General features: G+C 40.7%; 1 protein-coding gene across 13 annotated transcripts in view; it reads left to right on the top strand.

Annotated features, from left to right (window-relative positions):
• LOC149312536 (FERRY endosomal RAB5 effector complex subunit 3) overlaps nucleotides 1-22,420 on the top strand; it is a 60,651-nt gene that overhangs the window by 4,194 nt on the left and 34,037 nt on the right. For 5 of the 13 annotated variants that reach the window (XM_089524813.1, XM_089524818.1, XM_089524814.1 and 2 more), the window contains 8 exons: nucleotides 418-563; nucleotides 3,820-4,001; nucleotides 4,367-4,466; nucleotides 4,552-4,670; nucleotides 6,020-6,126; nucleotides 9,995-10,192; nucleotides 14,434-14,562; nucleotides 20,742-20,816. In XM_089524813.1, the coding sequence (XP_089380939.1) occupies nucleotides 418-563; nucleotides 3,820-4,001; nucleotides 4,367-4,466; nucleotides 4,552-4,670; nucleotides 6,020-6,126; nucleotides 9,995-10,192; nucleotides 14,434-14,562; nucleotides 20,742-20,816 (1,056 nt within the window). The other 8 variants (XM_089524815.1, XM_089524817.1, XR_016281266.1 and 5 more) reach the window with 7 other exon arrangements.

Here is a 22,420-nt window from a genome sequence, read left to right as displayed (position 1 = left end):
GACCTTGGTATCTGCTAGGGTTTGGTCCAGCCCCCGCCCCCCATGGATACCAAAATCCATGGATGCTCAAGTTCTATTATATACAGTGGCATAGTAAAATGATGTCCCTTATATAAATTGGCAAAATCAAGGTTTGTCTTTTGGATTTCGTTTTGAATATTTTCAAGCAATGAATTGTTGAATCCTTGGATGCAGAATCCATGGACATGAAGGTGCAATTGTACTCTCAAAAGTTGAACTATCTGATGTATTAATGAGCCTTAAGGAAACCTTGGCCCATTAAAAAGTAATACTTCCACTCATATTCTCTGCAGGTACTCTTGGTAGTAAGTTTAAACAAATGGTTTGCAGTAATTATAACAGTCGAGTATAATGTATGTTTCAACTGATGGATGATTTCCCCCCTGAATATGACAGATTTAAAGGAATCTCTTGATAGATTCATTGAGGAGGAATCAATACAAGATTATGATAAAGAAGCAGAAGTAGCCCTGGAAGCTGTAAAATCTGGTAAAATAGATTTGAACCACCTGACAAATGCTTGGGCCAAAACTTACACAGAGGTAAGAACTGTTTTAAAACTAATTTTAGAAGTTTCACTTGGAAATTTGACCTTAACTTCTATCAGACTTACATGTTTTGTGTTCTTATTTTCCGGTGGACATTTTACTTTGGAGATAAAAATATGTAAGTTCTTTGTAGATACCACTTACAGCTGAAAGCATGCCATTACTGCAATGAGAAATTGTCACATTTGAACTGAATATTCAAAAACACAATCTCCAAATGCTAAGTTTGAGATGGAACTTTGTTTTCATAATCATTTTTTGATTAGAACCTACATTTTCAATCATGTCATTGATTTCCAATTTAAAATGTATACTGACTAATTAAATTCTCACTCATTATGTTTAGATAAATATGTTTGTTTTATCTCTTTTTGTGAGAAAAATACAGTCTACATGCCAATAGATGGCAGATGAGGAATACTCCGAGTACTGTTTCCTAGAGTACATCTTTCTTCAAAGTCAATCTTTATCTCCTCTAGAAGGTCTTCAAGGAACAAAGCAGTTTGTAGTCCAGCTTTTGTAAGGGAAGCAAAACATTGCTTCTTCACCTTATAATTATAGCTGATATGTTGCTTTTTTTCAATCTGCTTATTGCAGAATTAAACAACTTCTACATAGTCATTGGCATAGCACTGTGTCATCTAGCAAAGTGCTTGGGCATTGTCAGGATCTTTGTATAAAACATCAGCCACATGTAAGTGGAGAATAAGGCGTGATTAAAAGGGGGTGAAACATTAAATGGGTATTATTCAGACAGAGGGCTCTAAAGGCACTTCAGAGTTCTTTTTATGAGGAGAAATCTTTTGCTGTAAAGGGAGAAAAGTCCTCTGAAGATTATTCAAGTGAAAGGTTGGTTAAAAGAAGGTTGTGATTTCATAAGACATTTCTGCAGTTTCAAACCTTTTATCTTCACGAAGGCTGTTAAGGTCTTTCAACTTCTGGAAGTGACTTGAAGAAAGATGTACTCTGGGAAACAGTACAGAAATACAGTACATGAGGTTCTACTTATCAGTTTCCCATTAGAACAACTTTAGATAAAGAAGTGTGGGCAACTTCTGAAGCTCTAGGAATGTTCTTACCCACACTTGGTCTTTGGAAAACCATCCCCCAACCTTTTTTTTAAAGAACACAAATTGCAAATTGGACTATAGTTTTTTGTGGGTTTTTCGGGCTACGTGTCCATGTTCTAGAAGAGTTTGTTCCTGACATTTCACCAGCATCTGTGGCTGGCATCTTCATTGAATGCTGGCATGGAAGTGAGTGAGGTGTGTGACCCTGGTTTGGGAGGAGTGATTTCCATGTTAATTTGTGTATTGTTCTATTGTTGAATGGCAAGGCCTCAGGGTGGGAGGATATGCAAAGAGGAATTGTGTCTGTTTAATTAGAGATCCATTGTCTACTGGGAAAATCGCTGACCCTGGGTGGTTTTCATTTGCATTTGCTGGGTCTTGATTTTCGTGTTTTTCAGGACTGGTAGCCAAATTTTGGCCCGTTACAAACGGGCATAAAAGTACACTTCTTGACACCCCTAACCATAGTACGGACCGACTCCGTACAAAATGGCGGCGCCCTATGCACATGGGCACCACCATGACTACGTCATGACCGCGCCGCCTCTAAACGAGGCGGCGCAGTTGTGACATAGTGGGGCCGTGCGAGGGCGCCTAGGGCGCCCTTTCTGTGGCCCCAGAAGAAGCTCCGTTTTGGAGCTCCTTCCAGCTTTGCGTCGCTGGGCACAACCTTTACATGGCTGTGCCAGCTACGCAGAGGAGAAAGGGACCAAGCGGCCGCTTTCTCCTCCTCCCCGCCGCCATCAGGTGTCCTCGGGGCTTGAAGCCCCAAGGACACTCCTTTCCAGGCCCCGGGGAAGCGGCCTTTTGCTGCTTCCCCGCGGCCTGGAAAGCGGCGGATCGGGGCCTCGGAGGCTGCCGTTGTAGCAGCTGAGGCCCCAATCTGGCGGGTAAAGGGCCGGTTACAGGCCGCCCCAAACAGGCTGTCTGTAACACGCCTTTGCTAACTTTAAGGATTTCTTCTTTCCTGTTGAAGTTGTCCAGGTACTTGTGGGTTTCAATGGCTTCCCTGTGCATTCTGATATGATAGTTGTTGGCACAGTCCAGAATTTCAGTGTTTTCAAAAAGCAATTTTATGCCCAGGATGGTTTATAACTTGTTCTGCTACTGCTGATTTTTCTGGCTGACCCAGTGTCAGCAGTAGCAGTAGCCTTTGACTTCACATTGCAAATTGTACTTCTCACAGCCTTCTGGTGGTAAAATTTACTATTTAAATCCAATTCCCCCACCCAAATCCACTTCTTCTTGAGCCATTTCTTTTAAAGAAACAGGAAGGTTACATCTTTTAAAAGAACCTTTCAAAGTTTAAAACAAAACTGAAGTGAGTGAAAGTCTGCATGGTTCTTCAACCACCAGTTGATCTTTTTACGAAGGCTAGGAGTGGGAAGTATCTAATTATACAAACAACTGCAGGAGGGGCTTTGGATGATAGAGTTTAATGTTCTTGCTACACTTTATCTGAAATACTCACCAAAAGTGAATATTTACAGTGCTTTTAAATCCTCACCACTGGAAAATATTTTTCATGGTTTCTGCTTATTCACATTGTTATAAAATGGGTAGGCTGGATTAAATGAAGAATTAGAAGACTGGTGTCTGTATTAAAAAATACTGTAAAGTGTAAACTTTGAAAATAAAATAGTTTTATTGCAGTCCTATACATAGTAATGCCCACTGAATTTAATGGAATTTGTCCCATGCATTTGTGTGTAGAAATGCAAGCTTTGCAATACAATGCTGGGCATGTTTCCTCAGAAGCAAGCCCCATTTTATCTAATAGGACTTACTCTCCAATAGGTGTGTTTAGGATTGTAGCCTTAATGTTCAGTTATTTTGCTTATATCTTTTTTAGATTGTAAGCCTGAGGGGAGGGAAATGTCTAATTCACAAATTGTAAGCTGCTATGGTAGCCTTGGCTGAAGAGTGGGGTGTATATTATTATTATTATTGTTGTTGTTGTTGTTGTTGTTGTTGTTATTGTTATTGTTATTGTTATTGTTATTATCCTCAAATATCCAGAATTTTAGGACATGACATTGCTGATAAACTTTTTATCAAACATCCAGGTATAACAATAAAGAAACTAAAAATATGTGTTCAGATACAGTAGGCGTGTATCTGCATATGTGTGGAAGGTTATATCTGAAAGATGCACAATCCACATAATTCTTATTTTCCAGGCAATATTGGAACATGCAAGACCTGAAGACTCAAATTGGGATGAAGATTTTGCAGATGTCTATCATGATCTGATCCATTCTTCTGCTTCTGAAACTCTCTTAAACTTGGAACACAATTATTTTGTTAGCATCTCAGAATTAATAAGTGAAAGAGATGTGGAACTCAGAAAACTAAGAGAAAGGTATTCTCTTTCTCTCTTTATTTGTATATTATTAAGCAACATTTTCCATTAATCCAAACTTACTTTAAAGAGGAAAATAATATTGATTACTTAAAAACTACTTGAGTTTTAGACTATCAGTAACAAAAGAACAACATGTCAGCCAAACACAATGTTGCATAGGACCATTGAAAAGTGAGCTTTACCTCTCAATAAGGTTGTGCTGTAAATCTGTTTTGATACATAGTGTTTATTCTGTGGTTTTTGGATCCTCTCTATTAGTAATGTATTGATTCAGTTTAGTCTTGGAGTTTTACTAGAAGCAGTGATCACTGTATCTGAAAGATGTACTTATTACTAACTAAATGGTAAATAATTGATTTTAGGCAAGGAGTTGAAATGGACACGGTGATGGAAGAATTGGGAAAAACATTGACAGATTATGATGTAAATATGTTGGCAGCTCAGCACTTTGAATCCCAGCAGGTAAATGAAGTTACAAGGTACATTGGAATAAATTGGAATACCTTATTGGTGAACATTAATTTGCTGAGTTGGTATCTTTTTTTAGGTGTTGGAAAACAAGTGGAATAATGAACTGAAACAAACCACATGTATCCAGAAACAAGAGTATCAGGAATGGGTGATTAAACTTCATGAGGACCTAAAAAATCCTAACATTACTATTGGGTATTCAGCTTTCTTTCTTTTTTTATTTATGCAACTAGCTTTCTTTCTTTTTTATTTATGCAACTGTTAATAATAATAATAGGTTTTATTTATATACCGCCCAATCACTGGGAATCCGAGCGGTTTACAACAGAGGGGATAATAGACGGTTCCCTGCCCTTGGGCTTACAATCTAAAAGACACGACACAAAAGGAGAAGGGCATGGTGAGGGGGGGAAGGAATCAGGTCCAGCATTCTTCTCTCCCTCTGAGGCCTGGACCAAGGCAGATGGACCGGAGGGAGGGCTCTTCTTCTTCAGGCTAGCCCCTGATGACATTGAGCCAGCCTGTTCTCTCCCTCACTGGCCGAAAGATGACAGTTACAGAGGGAGGAGCCTCTATCTTCAGGCTAGCCCCTGATAACACTGAGCCAGCCTGTTCTTTCCCTCACCGGCCGAAAGATGACAGTTAAGTCAATTGTGTGGGGGGGGGGGGGGGGGGCGGGATATCAACTCTGTACAGATAGTGAAAAAGTCCCCCAGACTTTTCAAGTCCCATCTTGTGCAGACTTGGTAAGACTGTCAAGAAGAATGCATTCAAAAAGAATTTGAACTCTGGGTAAGAATTTTGAGTAGCTATGAGTTTCTCCCCAGATGCTCTCAGTGAGGCTCCAGCCTGCCCTGCTGCCTTATTTAGACTGTTGCATGAGAAAACAGCTTGGTTTTGTAGCAGAAAAATTTACTGAGCTTGAAAGTCAATTATACATGTTTTCCCTCTTTTTCTCCCTGTTTGTTTGCACATGTGTATTTTCTGCATGGAGTGTGGTGGTGAAGATGAGAGAAAGAAAAATAGACACAAACAAGCACACAGGACAGTGATATTTTGTGATTTGCTGTACCATCTCTAACATCTACTTTGGGGCAAAACAGACTGCCCTTTTGTGTTGCCTTCTGAGCGGCTTGGGAGTATGGCATTTACACACTGCACACTCTGAAGCTACCTGGAAGCCATCTGGTCATTTACACGGGAGCAGCTTCATGATGCTCCGAGACACAGTGTTTACACACCACATGCCATCGGAGTGTCATGAAGCTGCCTTCTGGCCACGGCGCAATCGGCAAGGCCAGCTTTTTGCTGTTTGTTGTTTGCCGCTCCTTTTTCAGGTGGATTGGGGTTGTAGCTTGTGAGTTGTTTTGTGACTATGCTTATAGCAATTTAAAAAAATATTAATGTGCCTATGAGGCTTCCAAAAACTGCGGCTACTGAGATTAAATACTCAGCTGTGCATAGAAATATTTATTCTTATCAAGTTAACATTAAAGTGTAAGAACATCCTTGTCTTCATTTTTCTTTCATTTATTTGGTTTCAGTGAGGAAATAAAAGTTCAACCTAATCAGTGGAGAGAATCTATAGAAGGAAATGGAAGACTTTTTGAAGACCAGAGACAGTTGGAAGAAAGTTTCACCATCCATTTGGGTAAGTAAACTATTAAACATTCACTAGAACACTATATTTCTGATCCTTTCCCATTTTGTTTCTTTTAAAGTGTATTTAAGTGCAGTGCAAGATGGTCTCGGATGTCTCTACACAAATGGTCCAACAGGTGGAAGAGGCAATAGGAAGCTCAGCTATTCTAGATTTGGTCCTAAACAACAGGTATGATCTGGTTAATGAGGTGGAGGTGGCATGATCCTTATGTGGGAGTGATCATGTTTTCCTGGAGTTTGTTATATAGTGGAAAGGAGAAGCCAAGCATAGTCAGACACACATTCTAAACTTTAGTAAAGCTGATTTCAATAAACTTAGGAAAATACTGAGTGTGGTCCTGTGGCGACGAATAGTAAAAGAAGGGAGTTCAGGATGGATGGGAGTTTCTCAAAAGAGCTATTGTAGGCACAATTTCAAACCGTTCCAGTGAGGAGGAAAAATGGGAGGTGTCTCAAGAAACCAGGATGGATGACTAAAGAACTTTCAACAGAGCAAAGTTTTAAATGGGAGATATATAAGAAATAGAAAAAGAGGGAAATCTCCAAAGAAGAATTCAAACAAATAGTTAGCTCATGTAGGAGGAAAGTGCAAAAAGCTAAATGCAGAATGGGCTCAGGTGCTAGACAGGTTACAAACAATAAAAAGGGCTATTTTGCTTATATCGGTAGCAAAAGGAAGAAGATGGACATGGTAGGACAATTGCATGGTGAAAATGGCATAATGCTAATGGGGCAAAGAGCAGGCAGAACTACTCAACACCTTCTTTGCTTGAGTCTTCTCAGAAAATGAGAACGGTGCTTAATCTGAGGAAAATGGAGCAGAGGACACATTAGGGAACTGCAACATAGAATAAGTACAGAAATACCTCGTTACTCTCAAGGAATTCCTGGCTCCAGGACTAGATGAACTACATCCAAGTATATTAAAAGCCGTAATCTCAGACCCACTGTCGGTAATCTTTGTGAATTTCAGAAGGACAGGAGAAGTCCTATCAGACTGGGGGAGGGCAAATTCTGTTCCTATCTTCAAAGAAGGAAAAAAAGTGGTTCCAAACAATTACCGCCTGGTTAGTGTGACATCAATACCAGGAAAGATTCTAGACCAGATAATTAAACAGAGTGTCTTTAAGCATTTAGAAGGGAATGCCATACCACATTTGGGTATGCCCTGTTATCCAGAAATTTTGGCATCAGGTTCACAAAATTATACACAAAAGATTAATGAAAAATACCATTCATTTCTGAGCTATTTTTTTTACTAAATATGACATCTAAAATTAATAAAGAAATATTGAAGAAATATTGGCGAATTATACTATAATTAATAACAGCAGCCAGATTAATCATCACAGGAGGTTGGAAGACGGAAAAACCACCTAGAATAGAAGATTGGAAAATTAAGGTTCAAGAAATGAAATATATGGACAAACTAACTTACATGATCAACAATAAACCAATGCTAAGACTTGAAAAGGAATGGCGCCCATTTGAAAATATTCTTCATGAAGAAATAAAATAGATATAAATATATTGTAAATATTGTTAGGGCGTGGAAAGACGCGCTGTGTCCACCACGACCACGTACAGAGTTGAGCCACGTCAACAAGACTCCAGGGAGAAGGAATCTGAAGAGATGTCTGCAAAGGTATTCAGGCCAAGAAGGAAAATAATCCTTCACCACTGCAAACAGCCTTAAGCTTCCGGCTTGAGAAATAACGACAAGAGCACTTCAAGCCTTCACTCTACACGAGGGCTTTAATAAACAAGTTACTTTAATAAATAAATTACTTTGCCAACCAAATAACCATAACAGCAAAACATAGAGGCAGTTAGTCTAACACCAACTGTCATAACTGACGCTCTCTCTCACTCTCTCTCTGAAGGACTGACTGTCTCACTCTCCCTCAGTGACAGTTGAGAACTCAGTTGACAGTTGCAACAACAATCCAGTGATTCACTGTTTAAATGCTGACACATATAACTGCCACTAGAGCTGTAAATAACTTCCACAACAGCTCCCCCTAGTGGCCACATCCATGTCATTTTATCAGACCTGTTTACCATGGTCCTGACAAATATATGGTTATTATGTTGTTAATTAACAAGTAAAAGAAACAGTAGATATTGTATAGTTTTAAGTTTCTTATACTAAGGCTTCCCTATACATATACGCATAAGATAATTTTATTAGATATAGATTTGTACAAAAAAGGAAAAAGATGATTTCGACAATAACAAAGAAGCTATAATTTCTGTGTTAACTGTATGAGAACATGAAGTTTACCATTTAATCCAAGTTTCTTTTGAAAACAAAGGGGGAGATTTTGTTTGAGCAAAGTAAGTGGACAATAAAAATGTGAAAAACAAGAATTTACTTACACAGAGATGGTGTAGTATAAAATATATGAACCTTTTTTATTGCAAGGCACAAATAAGGAATACAGATACCCCCCTCCCCCCTTTAATTCACAAGAATAACAATAAGGAAATCTGTATGTATATACACAATTATATAAAGTATACAGATATATTGATACTTAGATAGATATTGTATTATTTATACATATATGGCAATTTTCTACTTTGTATGTACTTTTCCCTCTTTTTATTTATGTATATTCCTTTTTTCTCTCTTCTCTTTCTTTTAAAATCAATAAAAAAATTAAAAAAGAAGGGAATGCCATAATTGCAAAAAGTCAACATGAGCTTCTCAAAAACAAGTCATTTCACACTAATATGATTTCATATATATCGCTCTATCTATCTATCTATCTATCTATCTATCTATCTATCTATCTAATTACCAGTTTGGTAGATGAAAGAATGCTGTGGATGTAGCATATCTTAATTTCAGTAAGTCCTTCGACAAACTGACACTCTTGCAAACAAGCTAGTAAAATGTGGGCTAGACAGTGCCACTGCTAGGTGGATTTGTAATTGGTTGAATGGCCAAACCCAAAGGGTGCTCAGCAATGTCTCCTCTTCATCCTCAAGAGAAGTGACTAAAAAGGTACTAGAGGATTCTGTCCTGGGCCCATTGCTATTCAACATCTTTATCAATGACTTGAATGAAGAAATAAAGGTCATATTTATAGAATTTGCACATGACACCAAGTTAGGAGTAGCTCGTACTCCAGCGGACAGGGTCAAAATTCAAAATACCTTAATAGATTAGAAAGCTGGTCCTAAACTAACAAAATGAATTTCAGCAGGGAGAAATGTACGTTTGTGCTTATTTAAATATTTACCTTGGTCTACTTTATTAATCTTACACCCTGTGTTAATCTTTTGCAGGGGGAATATGGGTGGTTAGAGCTCAGAAACTGGCACAGTTAACCCAAGAAGATTTCTAAATGTATTATCATCTATTCCTGATTATAAAATTGCTTGTTGCCTTCTTGGTATTGTAGAAATCATTTATGGCTTATATTTTTTGTGTAGATTTAGTCCTAGCAGAAAAGACAAAATAACAAAACTACTACCGTATATACTCAACTATAAGTCGACCAGGAATGGGTTTTGGGACCAAAATGGATTTTGATATGAGCGGTGGATAAGTCAAAGTTAAAACCTAGGGGTATGTAACCAAGTATGGAAAGGACAAAGCAAAGCAAAATGATGCCAAAAAATATATAAAATTCTGACAGGCTTAACTGTTTGTGCTCACTCTAAAGACTGGATGGAGGCGGAGAGAATTACTCTAAATGGTGGCTGTGTGAGGGGAAGTGATCAGGCACAGCCAGGGCTAAGAAAATGAGTAAATACAGTATATTTTTCTGTCTACCAAGTGACCCTTTAGATCTTTCAATTTCTTTTTGTTCCCCCCCCCCCCATCCCATTCTTCTTGCCCTGCCTAGGAGCACAACTGAAAACCATGCACAACCTGAGATTACTGAAGGCAGATATGCTGGATTTTTGCAAGCATAAACGTAATCATCGCAGTGGAGTCAAACTTCATAGGCTTCAGACAGCATTATCACTTTATTCAACTTCTCTTTGTGGCTTGGTCCTATTAGTGGATAATCGCATCAGTTCATACAGTGGGATCAAAAGAGGTAAGTTATACTCTTTGAATTTATTTCTTGTTGAGTTAGAATGTAAAATTATAACAAAAATTTTTACTCTTTTGTCCAGTGAGAATACTAAATAATGAATAAATAAAATAAAGTCTACTTCCCCAGTCTACTTCCTCAGATGCATTTGGTGGAATGGAAGCCAGGTACAGACATATATACATGCTGTTGGTATGTGAGGATATTACAAATCCTTTGTGTATGAAAATGAAGTTGCAGGTCCAATTTTGTCAGGTTCCATTCATGGATTATTGCCATAAGGGTTTTATGTATTTAGGATTTGATATAAAAAGATGGGATTTATAGTTGTTTAAAATCATATGCTGTGCTTTAACAGAATATGCTAGAAAATAATAGAAGGTGCTGGCTAGATATTGCAGTTGAGAATGTGTTTGTTCATTAAGTTCTTTGAGGTTGGAATGTGGAGGAGGAACCCTCTCTGCAGAGACTTGACTTTTTGACACTAGCATCTGGGAAAGGAGGAGGGAGTATAGAGAGTTGTTAATGTTATTGTTAATGTTTTATATTTCTTTTATTAGCCAATTGATAAGCTATATTTTTAATATGTATTATTCTATTGTTTCTTAGATTGTATGCCATGGGCAGGTTTTCTTTATCCATTTTATTGTTTGTATATACAGCACTGTGTAAATCTACATCGCTATATAAATAAAGCATAATAATAATAATAATAATAATAATAATAATACAGTGTTAAGTTTAATAGGTTATGTTAATATAGATATATAGAAAGGTGATTGTTAAAGATAAATATTTATGTGGTTAGATCATTGTACAAAGAAGAGATGTTATAATGAGATATACCCGCTCAAGGTTACAGGTGCAGTTGTTTGGGATAATTGGCCTGGGGACATATTTGTTCTTAAGGAACCTGCTGGAAGCTGCCAGAATCCCAGACTGTAGGACATTTAACACTGCATCATCATTTAAGACAAACCACCAGAAGTTTTGACCAATTATATTTCTATATTGATTGATGGGAGGGATTGTCCAGTAACACTATAAAAGTTATATTTCTGTATTCTTCTTCAGTCCTGACAATAAAGTCACTGCCATGCTTGCGCTGTTTCTTCTTCTTCTTCTATAAAAGCTGTTCTTTTTCAAAGGTGCTGTCTTTTGTGTTGAAAGATGTGCTGCATGCTGGGAGCCTGACAAATGTTAATTATAGTCGTTATTGCACAAAGACATAGAAACTGCTCATTGTGCATGGATATGAACTGGCAGATCCAGTTTTGCAATGGGACTAAACTGTGGTAAGGGGAAATTGTAGTGGAAGATGATGGGTTGCTCCTCTCACTTGCTCCAGTGGGCAGAAATATATAAATTCAGATCTGTATGTACTCCCTGGTGGAGGATTATCTTTCCATTCTGCCTAGCTCTAAGGCGGACTGCTAGCAATTATCAAAATGTTATATTCTCTGAGTTAAAAAGATTGCCATGCTACTTCAGTCAGAGGAGGGCAGCATAAGTTCGGCTTGTTGGAGTAATTGTGTCTTAAACAAAAGAAAAATATTTTGAATGACAGGGTGACATTGAGTGACAGGTATTCAATGTGACAGCCACAGACAGCTGAGTCATGGGCACATGGCATGAGGCAAGGTTGCAACAAGCTTCCATTATGCTGTTTGATGCAAAGTAATGACCTAGGACCACCTCCTATATAAGCGGGCCAAGAGACATGTCATGTGTGGATTAGTGTGGAGTTATAGTTGAAGTTGTGGTTAGAGTAACAGTGTATACTGGTTGGAAGTTGATGGAGAGAAGTCAGAGTCTGTATATATGCTGTATTGTACACATTGTAACTGAAGATGAAGCCTCCAGAACTTTCGATAAACCACTACGTCTGTAAGTCTTATATTGTGTGTAAAAAGTGTGTCAGAGCATTGCCAATACCGATAGCTGATGTTTTGCTTTTGTGGTTTTTCTTTTTTGCCTTAATTGTTTGGCTGCATCCGGGTTTGTCCCCAGACTGCCCTGTTAGTTGGTTTTCCCCCTTGCCAACAGTGATAATGGCATCATTTGCCATTTTGTATGGCAACTGTGCACTATGACTGTATAAACAAGCTGGATCTCTGGCCTAGAATCCAACTAATAGTTGAGAAGATTTAGCAGATAGCCTGATATAGAATCGTTTGAGAATTTTAAGAGATATAGTTTTCCCAGTGAGGCAGGCTGTGTACAAAATAAATAGGGTTGGGAAATTTCTGAACTTTTCATATCCAAAAAATTAAAAGAACAGCACCCAAAAGTGTGTGTACAAATAGGGGGTGAGTGTGTCCCTGTAAGTGTCAATGTTGTTTACTTCTCACAGTAAGATGACACCCTCCCCATTCCTACAAATACTACAGTAAAAATGATGTTAGTTTTCAGTGCAAATATACTTTCTTACCTTCTCTTTCAACTCTCTCATCTTTCTTGGTCAGAAAAATTCAGAAAGAAATTCTCTCCCTGACACCTACTTTTCTTTAGTGAGGGAATTTCTAAACAATTAAAATGAAGGGAGTGGAGAAGGGAAAAGAAATGTGTCTGCAGCTTTCAGACTAACTGATTTTTTTATTTTCATAAGCTTTTGTGGATATAAAAACACTTTTTCAGTTACAGTACCAAGTAGTATTAAGGCCTCAGGTATAAAGCATATTTATATAGTTGTGGGAGTGGAATAGAATGTAATAGGATCCAGAAAGATACAAAACATGTCCCTTGTCCTAAATTTTCAAAGGGCTGCATATGACAGGTCTGTCAGATCTTTGCAGTAGTCAGTTAGTGTTGAAATGTGAATGTAGTAAATCCACTTACCAAAAGTCAGGTTCTCTGGGTTCAAAGATCTCTTTGAGAAGGTTCCTTTTGTTATATGGGCAGTAGTGAGAACTCTTTTGTAGTGCCAATGTCTTTGTTCATACATCTGCAAATGATTTGGAATTCATGAATATAATTATACAATGCCCAAGACTTATAAAATTCTAGCAGGCATCACTGTTTGTGCTTACTCTAAAGCCTGGATGGATGAGAGAGTAGAAGGGGTCAGTGCTTCCAAGGGGATAGATATACAGTAAGTCCTCCGTATCCATGGACTTGCCATCCACAGATTCCAGCATATGTGGATGGCAAGCCCCTTGGGGGGCAGCAGAGGTGGAAGAGGAGGCAGCGGCAGCGGGGAAGAGGAGGAGACAGGAGGAAGGAGGGGAGGTGGCAGAGGTGACAACAGCAGAGAGGAGGAAGAAGAGGATGGAGAAAGGTGAGACCTTGAGCAAGTCACACTCTCCCAGCTTCACAGGAATGCAATGGCAACCCCTCTCTAAACAAACCTTGCCAAGAAAACCCCTTGACGGGTTCACTGCCTTAGGGTTGACATAAGTCAGGAAGGACTAGAAGGCACCCAATAACAACAACAGCAAGAACAAAGTGTGGTTTAGCATGTCATGGCAGGGCTTTGGCTCCTGGGCCCCTTTTCCCTTTGCAACTGGTTGCTGCTGCTCCTTCTCTCCAGGCAAGATGTGGCTGAGGCAGGTAGCCTCCCTCACCTCTCTCCTTCCCTCACTTTCTCTCTCTCTCTCCCCGGCTGTTCCACGCCTTCCCCTCTCTTTGAGCGGTGCTGACGGTGATGGTAGTGGCGTCAGCAAGGGACAAATGTGAAACTGAGCTTAAAGTATGGCAAACTCATGGGGGAAGGGGCGGCAGAGGAGGAGGAGTAAGGAAGGGAGGAAGAGGTGGCAGAGGCGAGGAGGAGGAAGAGGCAGTCCCTGCCACCCGCCACAGTGAAGTGGTGAGGTAGGATTCTTATGGCTGGGGGGAGGCAAAGTGCCATTGTCCTCAGTGGTGGCACGGCAATGTGGCCTGCCACCATTGAGGTCGATGGGACAAGCATCCATGGATTTTGTCATCTGCAGGGGGATCCGAAACAGATCCCCCATGGCTACAGAGGGTGCACTGTATATATGAATTAAATTACATTACTTACATTGACTCATAGATAAGTCCATTCAGGTTTCTTGAGTCAATTTTTTGACTAAAATTTATAGACTTATATGTGAGTATATACAATAATTGTTTAGGATTTGGAGGCTGACTGTAGGCCAATAAAGACCTGTGTCCTTTTGCATAAAGGAGTATTCAGTTATGTGATTGTCTTGCCTCAGCCTGAAGTGTTATAACAATGGAACAGGTTCAATACCTTTGCTGAATGAAATCTTTATTTGTTTCAGATTTTGCAACAGTTTGTCAGGAATGCACAGATTTCCACTTTCCTGGGATTCAGGAGCAACTTGAAGTTGTTCAACAGGTAGTACTTTATGCCAGAGTCCAGCAAAGCAGTAAATCCAAAAGGCTAAATGGTTAGTAACAACTGAAAGTTTTCTCTCTTTCAAATAAAAATTCCGTATGTTTATGTATTCGTGTGAGAGAGAAAATCTTTGTAAAATGGGTTTCTATAACTGCAATCGCTGATATTTCAGTGAGTATCTCCTGAATGTTAATAGTATATACTTTTAGTTAAACCGATAGATTAATGTGGCTGTGCTGGGGGGGGGGGGGGTTGCTAGGTTTGTGTCAAAGCATTCTAAAGAAGCAAAGCTCTACGTAATTTCTGAGCTTGTGGAGGCTGACAAATATTTGGTCCAATAAATAGCATTTCTGTTTTGACTGGCATTCCTGTTTTGACTAGTACAGTCAGCTCTTGGTATACGCGGGGGATCCATTCTGGACCCCCTGCGTATACCAAAATCCGTGTATGCTCAAGTTCCATTGTTGTCACGTGCACTTGCACGCACGCTGCCATTTGGTACAAAAGTACCTCTCCTCCCTCTCTCCTTCCTTCTTTTCTACCTTCCCTCCCTCTTCCCCTGCTTACCTGCTCTGTTGCCGCCGCTGCCTCTTCATTGCCGCTGCCACCACTTAGCCTCCTGACCTTCTCCTCACCGCCACAAAAGGGCCAGGGCCTCCAAGACCACCACATGGCCTTTCCTGCAGCAGCGGTGGTAAGGAGGCCAAGCTTCGTCTTCACCGCCGCCGCCGAAGGGCCGGGTGGTGGCCTGGAGGCCTCTTGGCCTCCAAGACCATCACCCAGCCTTTCCCGCGGCAGCGGCAGAGGCTGACACGGCGAGAAGGCTGGGAGGCCAGCCTCATTCTCCTTGCCACCGCCACCGCCACAGAACGGCCGGCTGGTGCCCTGGAGGCCTGTTGGCCTCCTAGACCACCACCCAGCTTTTTCGTGGTGGCGGCGAGGAGAACAAGGCTTGGCCTCCCGGCCTCCTCGCCACTGCCGCCGCGGGAAAGGCCAGATGGTGGTCTTGGATGCCAAGAGGCCTCTAGGTGGCCACCTGGCCCTTAGGTTGTGGCAGTGGCGGCGAGGGGGCCGGGAGGCCAAGCCTTGTCCTCCTTGCCACCACCACCACCAAAGGGCTGGGTGGCGGCCTGGGGAGCCTCTTGGCCTCCAAGACCACCACCCGACCTTTCCCGCCACGGTGGCGGAGGCCAAGGAAGTGAGGAGGCCGGGAGGCCAAGCCTCCTCCTCCTCGCTGCCACCACCGCTGCCACAAAAAGCCCAGCCCTTTTGCAGTGGTGGCGGCGGCGGTGAGGAGGACGTAGCTTGGCAGAAGGGCCAGGTGCAGCCTGGAGGCCTCCAACATCACCACCTGGCCTTTCCTGCGGCAGCGGCGGTGAGGAGGACGAGGAGGCCGCGCTGCGGCACTACCTCTTCACCACCGCCACGGCGAAAAGACTGGGTGGTGCTATTGGAGGCCAACAGGCCTCCAGGCCACTACCTGGCCCTTCGGCAGCAGCAGTGGTGAGGATGATGAGGCCAAGCTTCGTCCTCCTCGCTGCTGCCTCCTCCACCGCGTGGCCTGGTAAGCAGGGAGGGAAAGATGGAGGGAAGCAGGGAGGAAAGGTAAGAGGGAGGGAGAGAGAGAGGGAGGAAAGAGGAGGGGAGGAGAGCGACTTTTATCCCCAATGGCGGTGCGTGTGCACACGCACCACCATTGAGGACTTTTGGGTTTGCCATGCGCATATGCTCAAATCTGCACATGACAAATCCCTGTATAAGGAAGGCTGACTGTAATACATTGGTGCACATTTCAAACAAAGTGTGGTGCATGCAGCAGAGACTGGAAATATGCCACAACCAACTTGTGTTTTCTGCTGAGGCACAAACATTCAGTTTATCTACAGCTTTATTTTTAGCTTATTTTCTCCCACTTCCTCTGACCTTGGAAACAAATGTAATTGGGACACTCTTGCTCTTTTGCATTGATGGATTCTTCACAAAATACAGAGAAATGACAAGAGGATTTCAGATGGTCTCCAATTGAGAATACATATTTTCTCTCATTTCATTTAAAAACACTGCACAACAAATTTGTTAGCAACATAAATAGGCACAAATTGTAGAGTTTGTGTAACCAGTGGATTGTGGATTCTATTAGAAAGGATTTCCTTTGGAAATAAGTTTTGATACTTACAGTAACTTTGAAGAACCATTTAATTCTGGAAATGGAATAATTTCTCAAATGCCAACACTGTTTCTGATGTCTTTAGGTTACATGTAGGTAGTTTTAATGGCTGCAATCCATTCAGAGTTTGGTTTGATTGCCTCTGTGCTGGCACATTTTCTGAACATGTTAAGCTGTTGGTAAAAGAAATACCAATATCACCACCAACACCTCCAAATTTACATTTCCAGGAGTGGTGGTTTACTCTGAAATGAAACACAGAGCCCTCCAAGTCCACTCATCAACCACTTCTAGCTTTCCTTCTACTTTTCCAGCATTTTTGGCCTGATGTAGCCTGGAGTGGATTCTAATGGTGAAAAATGAGACTCTGTTCTCTTGAAAGTTGGTCACCTTGATATAAAAGCATATTATAGATTATTCTGATCACTGCTAAAACTTCCTCAATCATACATGTCAAAGTTCTTTGAGAATAGGTCGCTTTAGTTTCTGAGTCCCTTTCTTGGATGCTCATGTACAGCATTAAAACAAACAAACAACGTTTTAACTCTTGGAGTCTCCAGTCACTGAGATGTCAACAGGACCAGTACCTTCATCCTTGTTTTTCCTAATAGTTTTTATTTCTGTATTTTCATTATTAATCTTATTACCTTGTAAGTACTAAGATCTTGTACAGAAAGGGGGGGGGGGGGTTGAATCAGCAGTATGCAAAGCTAAAACTGTTCAGAGTGTAAGTGTGCTAGAGAAGAGAATGAAGGGGCTACAGCTAACGGGAAGTGAGCCACAGACTTAGTTTAGGCAGAGCTACTAGCTCTGTATAGCTTTATAAAATCTCTACAGGTTCATGGGTGAGAGCTCTTACTGGAAAAGTTCAGTTAAGAAATACAGGCTTCAGTGCTGAAAAGCAAAAAAAAAAACCTTTATTTAGTTACGGTAATGATATCTGAGACATCTGAGACATAAGCATTGGCACAGCACAATTAAAGCATACAGTAATTCAGATTTTTGAGCAGACTGACACCCTATTCACCCATAAAATCAATCTCATTTCTTTCTGCTTCCCATGATCATTCCTCCTTTCACCCCATACAATTTGTTCTCATGAGACCAACATTGAAACTCCCAGCACAGTCCCCCTCCCTTTCCCCATCTACTCATTAGCTAGTAAAGGAATGTGAATTCCTAACAATTCCTAACAATTAAGTTAGGACTAATTGTCCCATCCTCCAGTATTAGCACCCTATAATGCATACTGGCTTGGCCCCAATCTAGCTGTCTTCACAACAAAAACCTCATGCTCATGCCAGCATTTTTGGAAAACCCAGGGTTTCATCACAAATACCTTCTTCATACAACTGTGCACATGGATGTCACTGGATGGACAACACAAAAACCAAATTGCTTACATGACAAGAAACAGAAGATGCAGAAGCTCCATTCTTGCAACGAAAACAGGACCAGACACAGACTGCAGCACAGATCATGAATTACTAATATCCAAAATTAGAATAAAGCTGGTGAAGAAAACCAAATCAATAACCATGCCAATATATGGTCTGGAAAGCATTCCAACAGATTTAAGGAGAGTGTGAAGAACAGTATTCTATAAAACTTAGTTGATCAGTAACTAGAAGAACTATTGACAGAAGTCAGAGACACAGTCAAAGAGGAATACAGAAAGGTGATAACTGTGGCCGGATATCTTGCATATCCTTCCACCCTGAGGCCTGGCCATTCAGTAACAGACCAACACACAGATTAACATGTAAATCACTTCCTCCCAACCAAGGGTCAAAAAGGGTCAGGGCTGAAGGATATGCAGCATATCTGACCACAGTTATCACCTTTCTTTGACTGAAGATGCCAGCCACAGATGCTGGCGAAACCTCAGGAAGAAAATCTTCTAGAACATGGCTACATAGCCCGAAAAGCCCACAAAAAACACTTTAGATTTGATCCTAACCAACAAGGATGACCTGGTAATGAGGTACAAGTGGTGGGATCCTTAGGTAGGAGTGACCATCTTCTCTTGGAGTTTGTTATACAGTGGAAAGGAGAAGCCAGGCATAGTCAGACATGCATTCTAAACTTTAGGAGAGCTGATTTCAGTAAACTTAGAGAAGTACTGGGGGTGATCCCATGGACAGGAATACTAAAAGAGAAGGACATTCAGGATGGATGGGAGTTTCTTAAAAGGGAGATACTGAAGGCACAATCTCAAACTGCTCCAATAAGGAAGGAAAATGGGAAATGTCTCAAGAAACCGGGATGGATGACTAAGGAACCGAGCTAAGTTTTAAATGGGGGCATGTATAACAAATGGAAAAATGGGGAAATAACCAAGGAGGAATTCAAGGAAATAGCTAGCATATGTAAGAGGGACGTCAGAAAAGCAAAAGCACAGAACAAGCTCAGGCTTCCTAGAGAGGTTAAGAACAATAAGGAAGAAAAAGGAAATGTTGGGGCCACCACATGAAGAAGATACCAAAATGCTAACAGAGCACAGAGACAAGGCAGAACTACTCAACATCTTCTTTGCCTCTGTGTTCTCAGAAAAGGATGCTCAACCTAAGGATAATGGAGCAGAGGAAACAATACCAAAAATGCAGCACATAAATAAGTAAAAAGGAAGTACTAGAATACCTGGTTAATCTCAATTACTTTTAAGTCTCCAGGACCAGATGACCTACATCCAAGGGTTTTAAAAGAACTGGCAAATGTAATCTCAGAGCCATTGGCATTAATTTTTGAGAACTCCTGGAGAACAGAAGTACTCTCAGCAGACTAGAGGAGGGCAAACGTTGTCCCCATCTTCAAAAACAGGGAAAGGATCCCAGCAATTATTGCCCAGTTAGTCTGACATCAATACCAGGAAGGCGTCTAGAGCAAGTCATTAAACACAGTGTCTCTGAACGTTTAGAAAGCAATTGCCATTATCAAAAAAAGTCAACATGGGTTTCTACGAAACAAGTCATGCCAGACAAATCTGATCTCCTTTTTTTATAAAATTGCCAGGTTGGTAGACAAAGGGAATGCTGTAGATATAGCATATCTCAACTTCAGTAAGACCTTTGACAAGGTGACCCATGACATTCTTGTAAACAAGCTTGTAAAATGTGGGCTAGACAATGCAACTGTTAGGTGGATTTGTAATAAGTTGACCAGCCGAACCCAAAGCATAGTCCATCTGCTTAGCCCTTGTACTGAGCAGACATTTCACTCCAAACTAATGAAAGCAGAATTCACACATCAAAACATGCAAAGGCAGAATTAACTGTGGATATAGTATATCTTGATTTCAGTAAGGTCTTTGACAAGGTTCCCCATGACATTCTTGGAAACAAGCTTGTAAAATGTGGGCTAGACAAGGCACTTGTTACATGGATTTGTAATTGGTTGTCTAGCCGAACACAAAGGGTGCTCAACAATGGTTCCGTTTCATCCTGGAGAGAAGTGACCTGTGGGGTGCCACAGGGTTCTGTCCTGGGCCCAGTGCTATTCAACATTTTTATCATTGACTTGGATGACAGAATTGGGAGCATACTTATCAAATTTGCAGATGACACCAAATTAGGAGGAGTAGCCAACACCCCTGAGGACGGGATCTAGACAGGAATTGGAAACCATGCCCAATGAGGAACGACTTAAGGAGCTGGGGATGTTTAGCCTGGAGGTGATATAATAGCCCTGTTTAAATATTTGAAGGGATGTCATATTGAGGAGGGAGCAAGCTTGTTTTCTGCTGCTCCAGAGAACAGGACCCGGAACAATGGTGCAAGCTACAGGAAAAGAGATTCCACCTGAACATTAGGAGGAACTTCCTGACAGTAAGGGCTGTTCGACAGTGGAACACACTTCCTTGGAGAGTGGTGGAGTCTCCTTCCTTGGAGATCTTTGGAGTTTGGATGGCCATCTGTTGGGGATGTTTTGATTGAGAGTTCCTGCATGGGGGTTGTACTGAATGGTGCTTGCGGTCTCTTCCAACTCTATGATTCTATGAACTCCAGTGATTTCTGTCATCCTGTATAATGGTATATATAATAACAATTTGTTTATTTTGTCTGCAGATGTAGGAAACAAAAATGGTGGCAGTGAAGATAAATCAAAGAATATGGAACAAAGCCTATCAAATATTTTTCCTGGTATGTTTTGTGTATTCTTTTTAGATAGAGATGTCTCTTGCTAGACAGAGCATAATCTTATCATTAAATGTCATTTATTAATTTGTGAGAAGAGCAGCTTTTTCTTCTCTCTACCATCTATAACGCTTCATGCAACAAACAGCAAAGATTCTGTCAACAAAAACCATGCCATACATGACACAATATTCTTCATCATTTTTACTAAACATACACACAAAGACACCCTTCTGGATATTGTTTTAATGAAAGGGATTAGATATATTCATCTATCCATGTAGAGTGGAAACCCTTTAGTTTCTAATATGCATGTCTTGATTATAGTCACAAGAATCTGTTAGTCTTTAAAATTATGCAATATTGGTGTGTTTGTTGCTGAGTATATTTGTTCTAAGTACTGTACTGTGTGTCTTCATCCATATCTGACCCTGAGGATAATAAGACAGTTGTTTAGTTAGGGCTGTGATTATCTGAGGGGAGAAGAAAGATGGACAATTTCTAGACATGAAAATCTGTCACTGCTGCCATTCTTGTCTGCTGCCTTCACCCCTCTCTCTTTCTCTCTCTCTCTCTCTCAAACACACTGCAAGGGTAGGTTGTGAGAAAGTGGGAAAAACTGTCAGGAAACATCCTTGAGTTCATATTATGAAAAAAGAGACACCTTAGGGACAGAGTTTCATAATTTACCAAGATTTTTGCAGGAAAGTTACATAGCATAAAGTTAATGGTTACTCTTATATTCAACAGTTCATCAAACTGAAAGGTTGTTTCCAGAAATAGCCCTGTATTATTTTTTGTGGACTGAATTTACCAAACTGCCATGGAATCCCTTTTATTCTGCACCACTAAATTACTCCCTTCTTTTGCAGACTTCTGGTTTTGCAGGTCAAAGCCAGTTCCCATAATATGGTAGAGAAAACTTTAGTTAAAAACTGCTCTAGTTTAGTCAAGTGAACAGCATAATGTTATCAATTACATTCGCATGTAAGATTTATCTTCCGTTCAGAGAAAATAAAACCCTTTACATTTCACAAAGTAGATGCTAAAAATGCCCATTAATTTATAACTGCACTGAGCTGTCAGGAACTGCCTCCCCCACCCCACCCCACCCCACCCCACCCCAGCCTGACACGGTTGTGAGTGGACCAGCCTTCTGTATTTCAACAGCAAGAACCTTATTCCTGGAGTTTTCAGCAAGAAGACATTTGCAGAGAGAACTGCCATCATCCACAAACATTGGCATAAAATTAACAATGTCCTGCCGTAACATTTTGTGTACTTTACTTTGATTCATTTACAAATTAAAACATACTTGCCTTTCCAATCATACGTGCCCAGTCTTCCCAGTCCCTCATACCTTTTCAGTCTTGTCTCAGACACTTTCAGTCTTGTTGCTGCTTTTCATTTTGTATGACAAAATCCTAATGAAAGAAAACCTCCCCCAAACACCTGCGCATTCTTGTGCAAAGCAACAATCTTCCCTTTGAACCACTACTAAGTGTTTACACCAGTACTATGCCCCCCATTATAGAATCATAGAGTTGGAAGAGACCGCAAGGGCCATCCAGTCCAACCCCCCTGACATGCAGGAACTCTCAATCAAAGCA

This window comes from Sceloporus occidentalis, unplaced genomic scaffold (genome assembly GCF_023333645.1).
Source record: "Sceloporus occidentalis isolate IW3139 unplaced genomic scaffold, rSceOcc1.0.p SCAF_5, whole genome shotgun sequence".
Taxonomy (NCBI): domain Eukaryota; kingdom Metazoa; phylum Chordata; class Lepidosauria; order Squamata; family Phrynosomatidae; genus Sceloporus; species Sceloporus occidentalis.
This window is presented reverse-complemented; position numbering and strand designations above follow the sequence as displayed.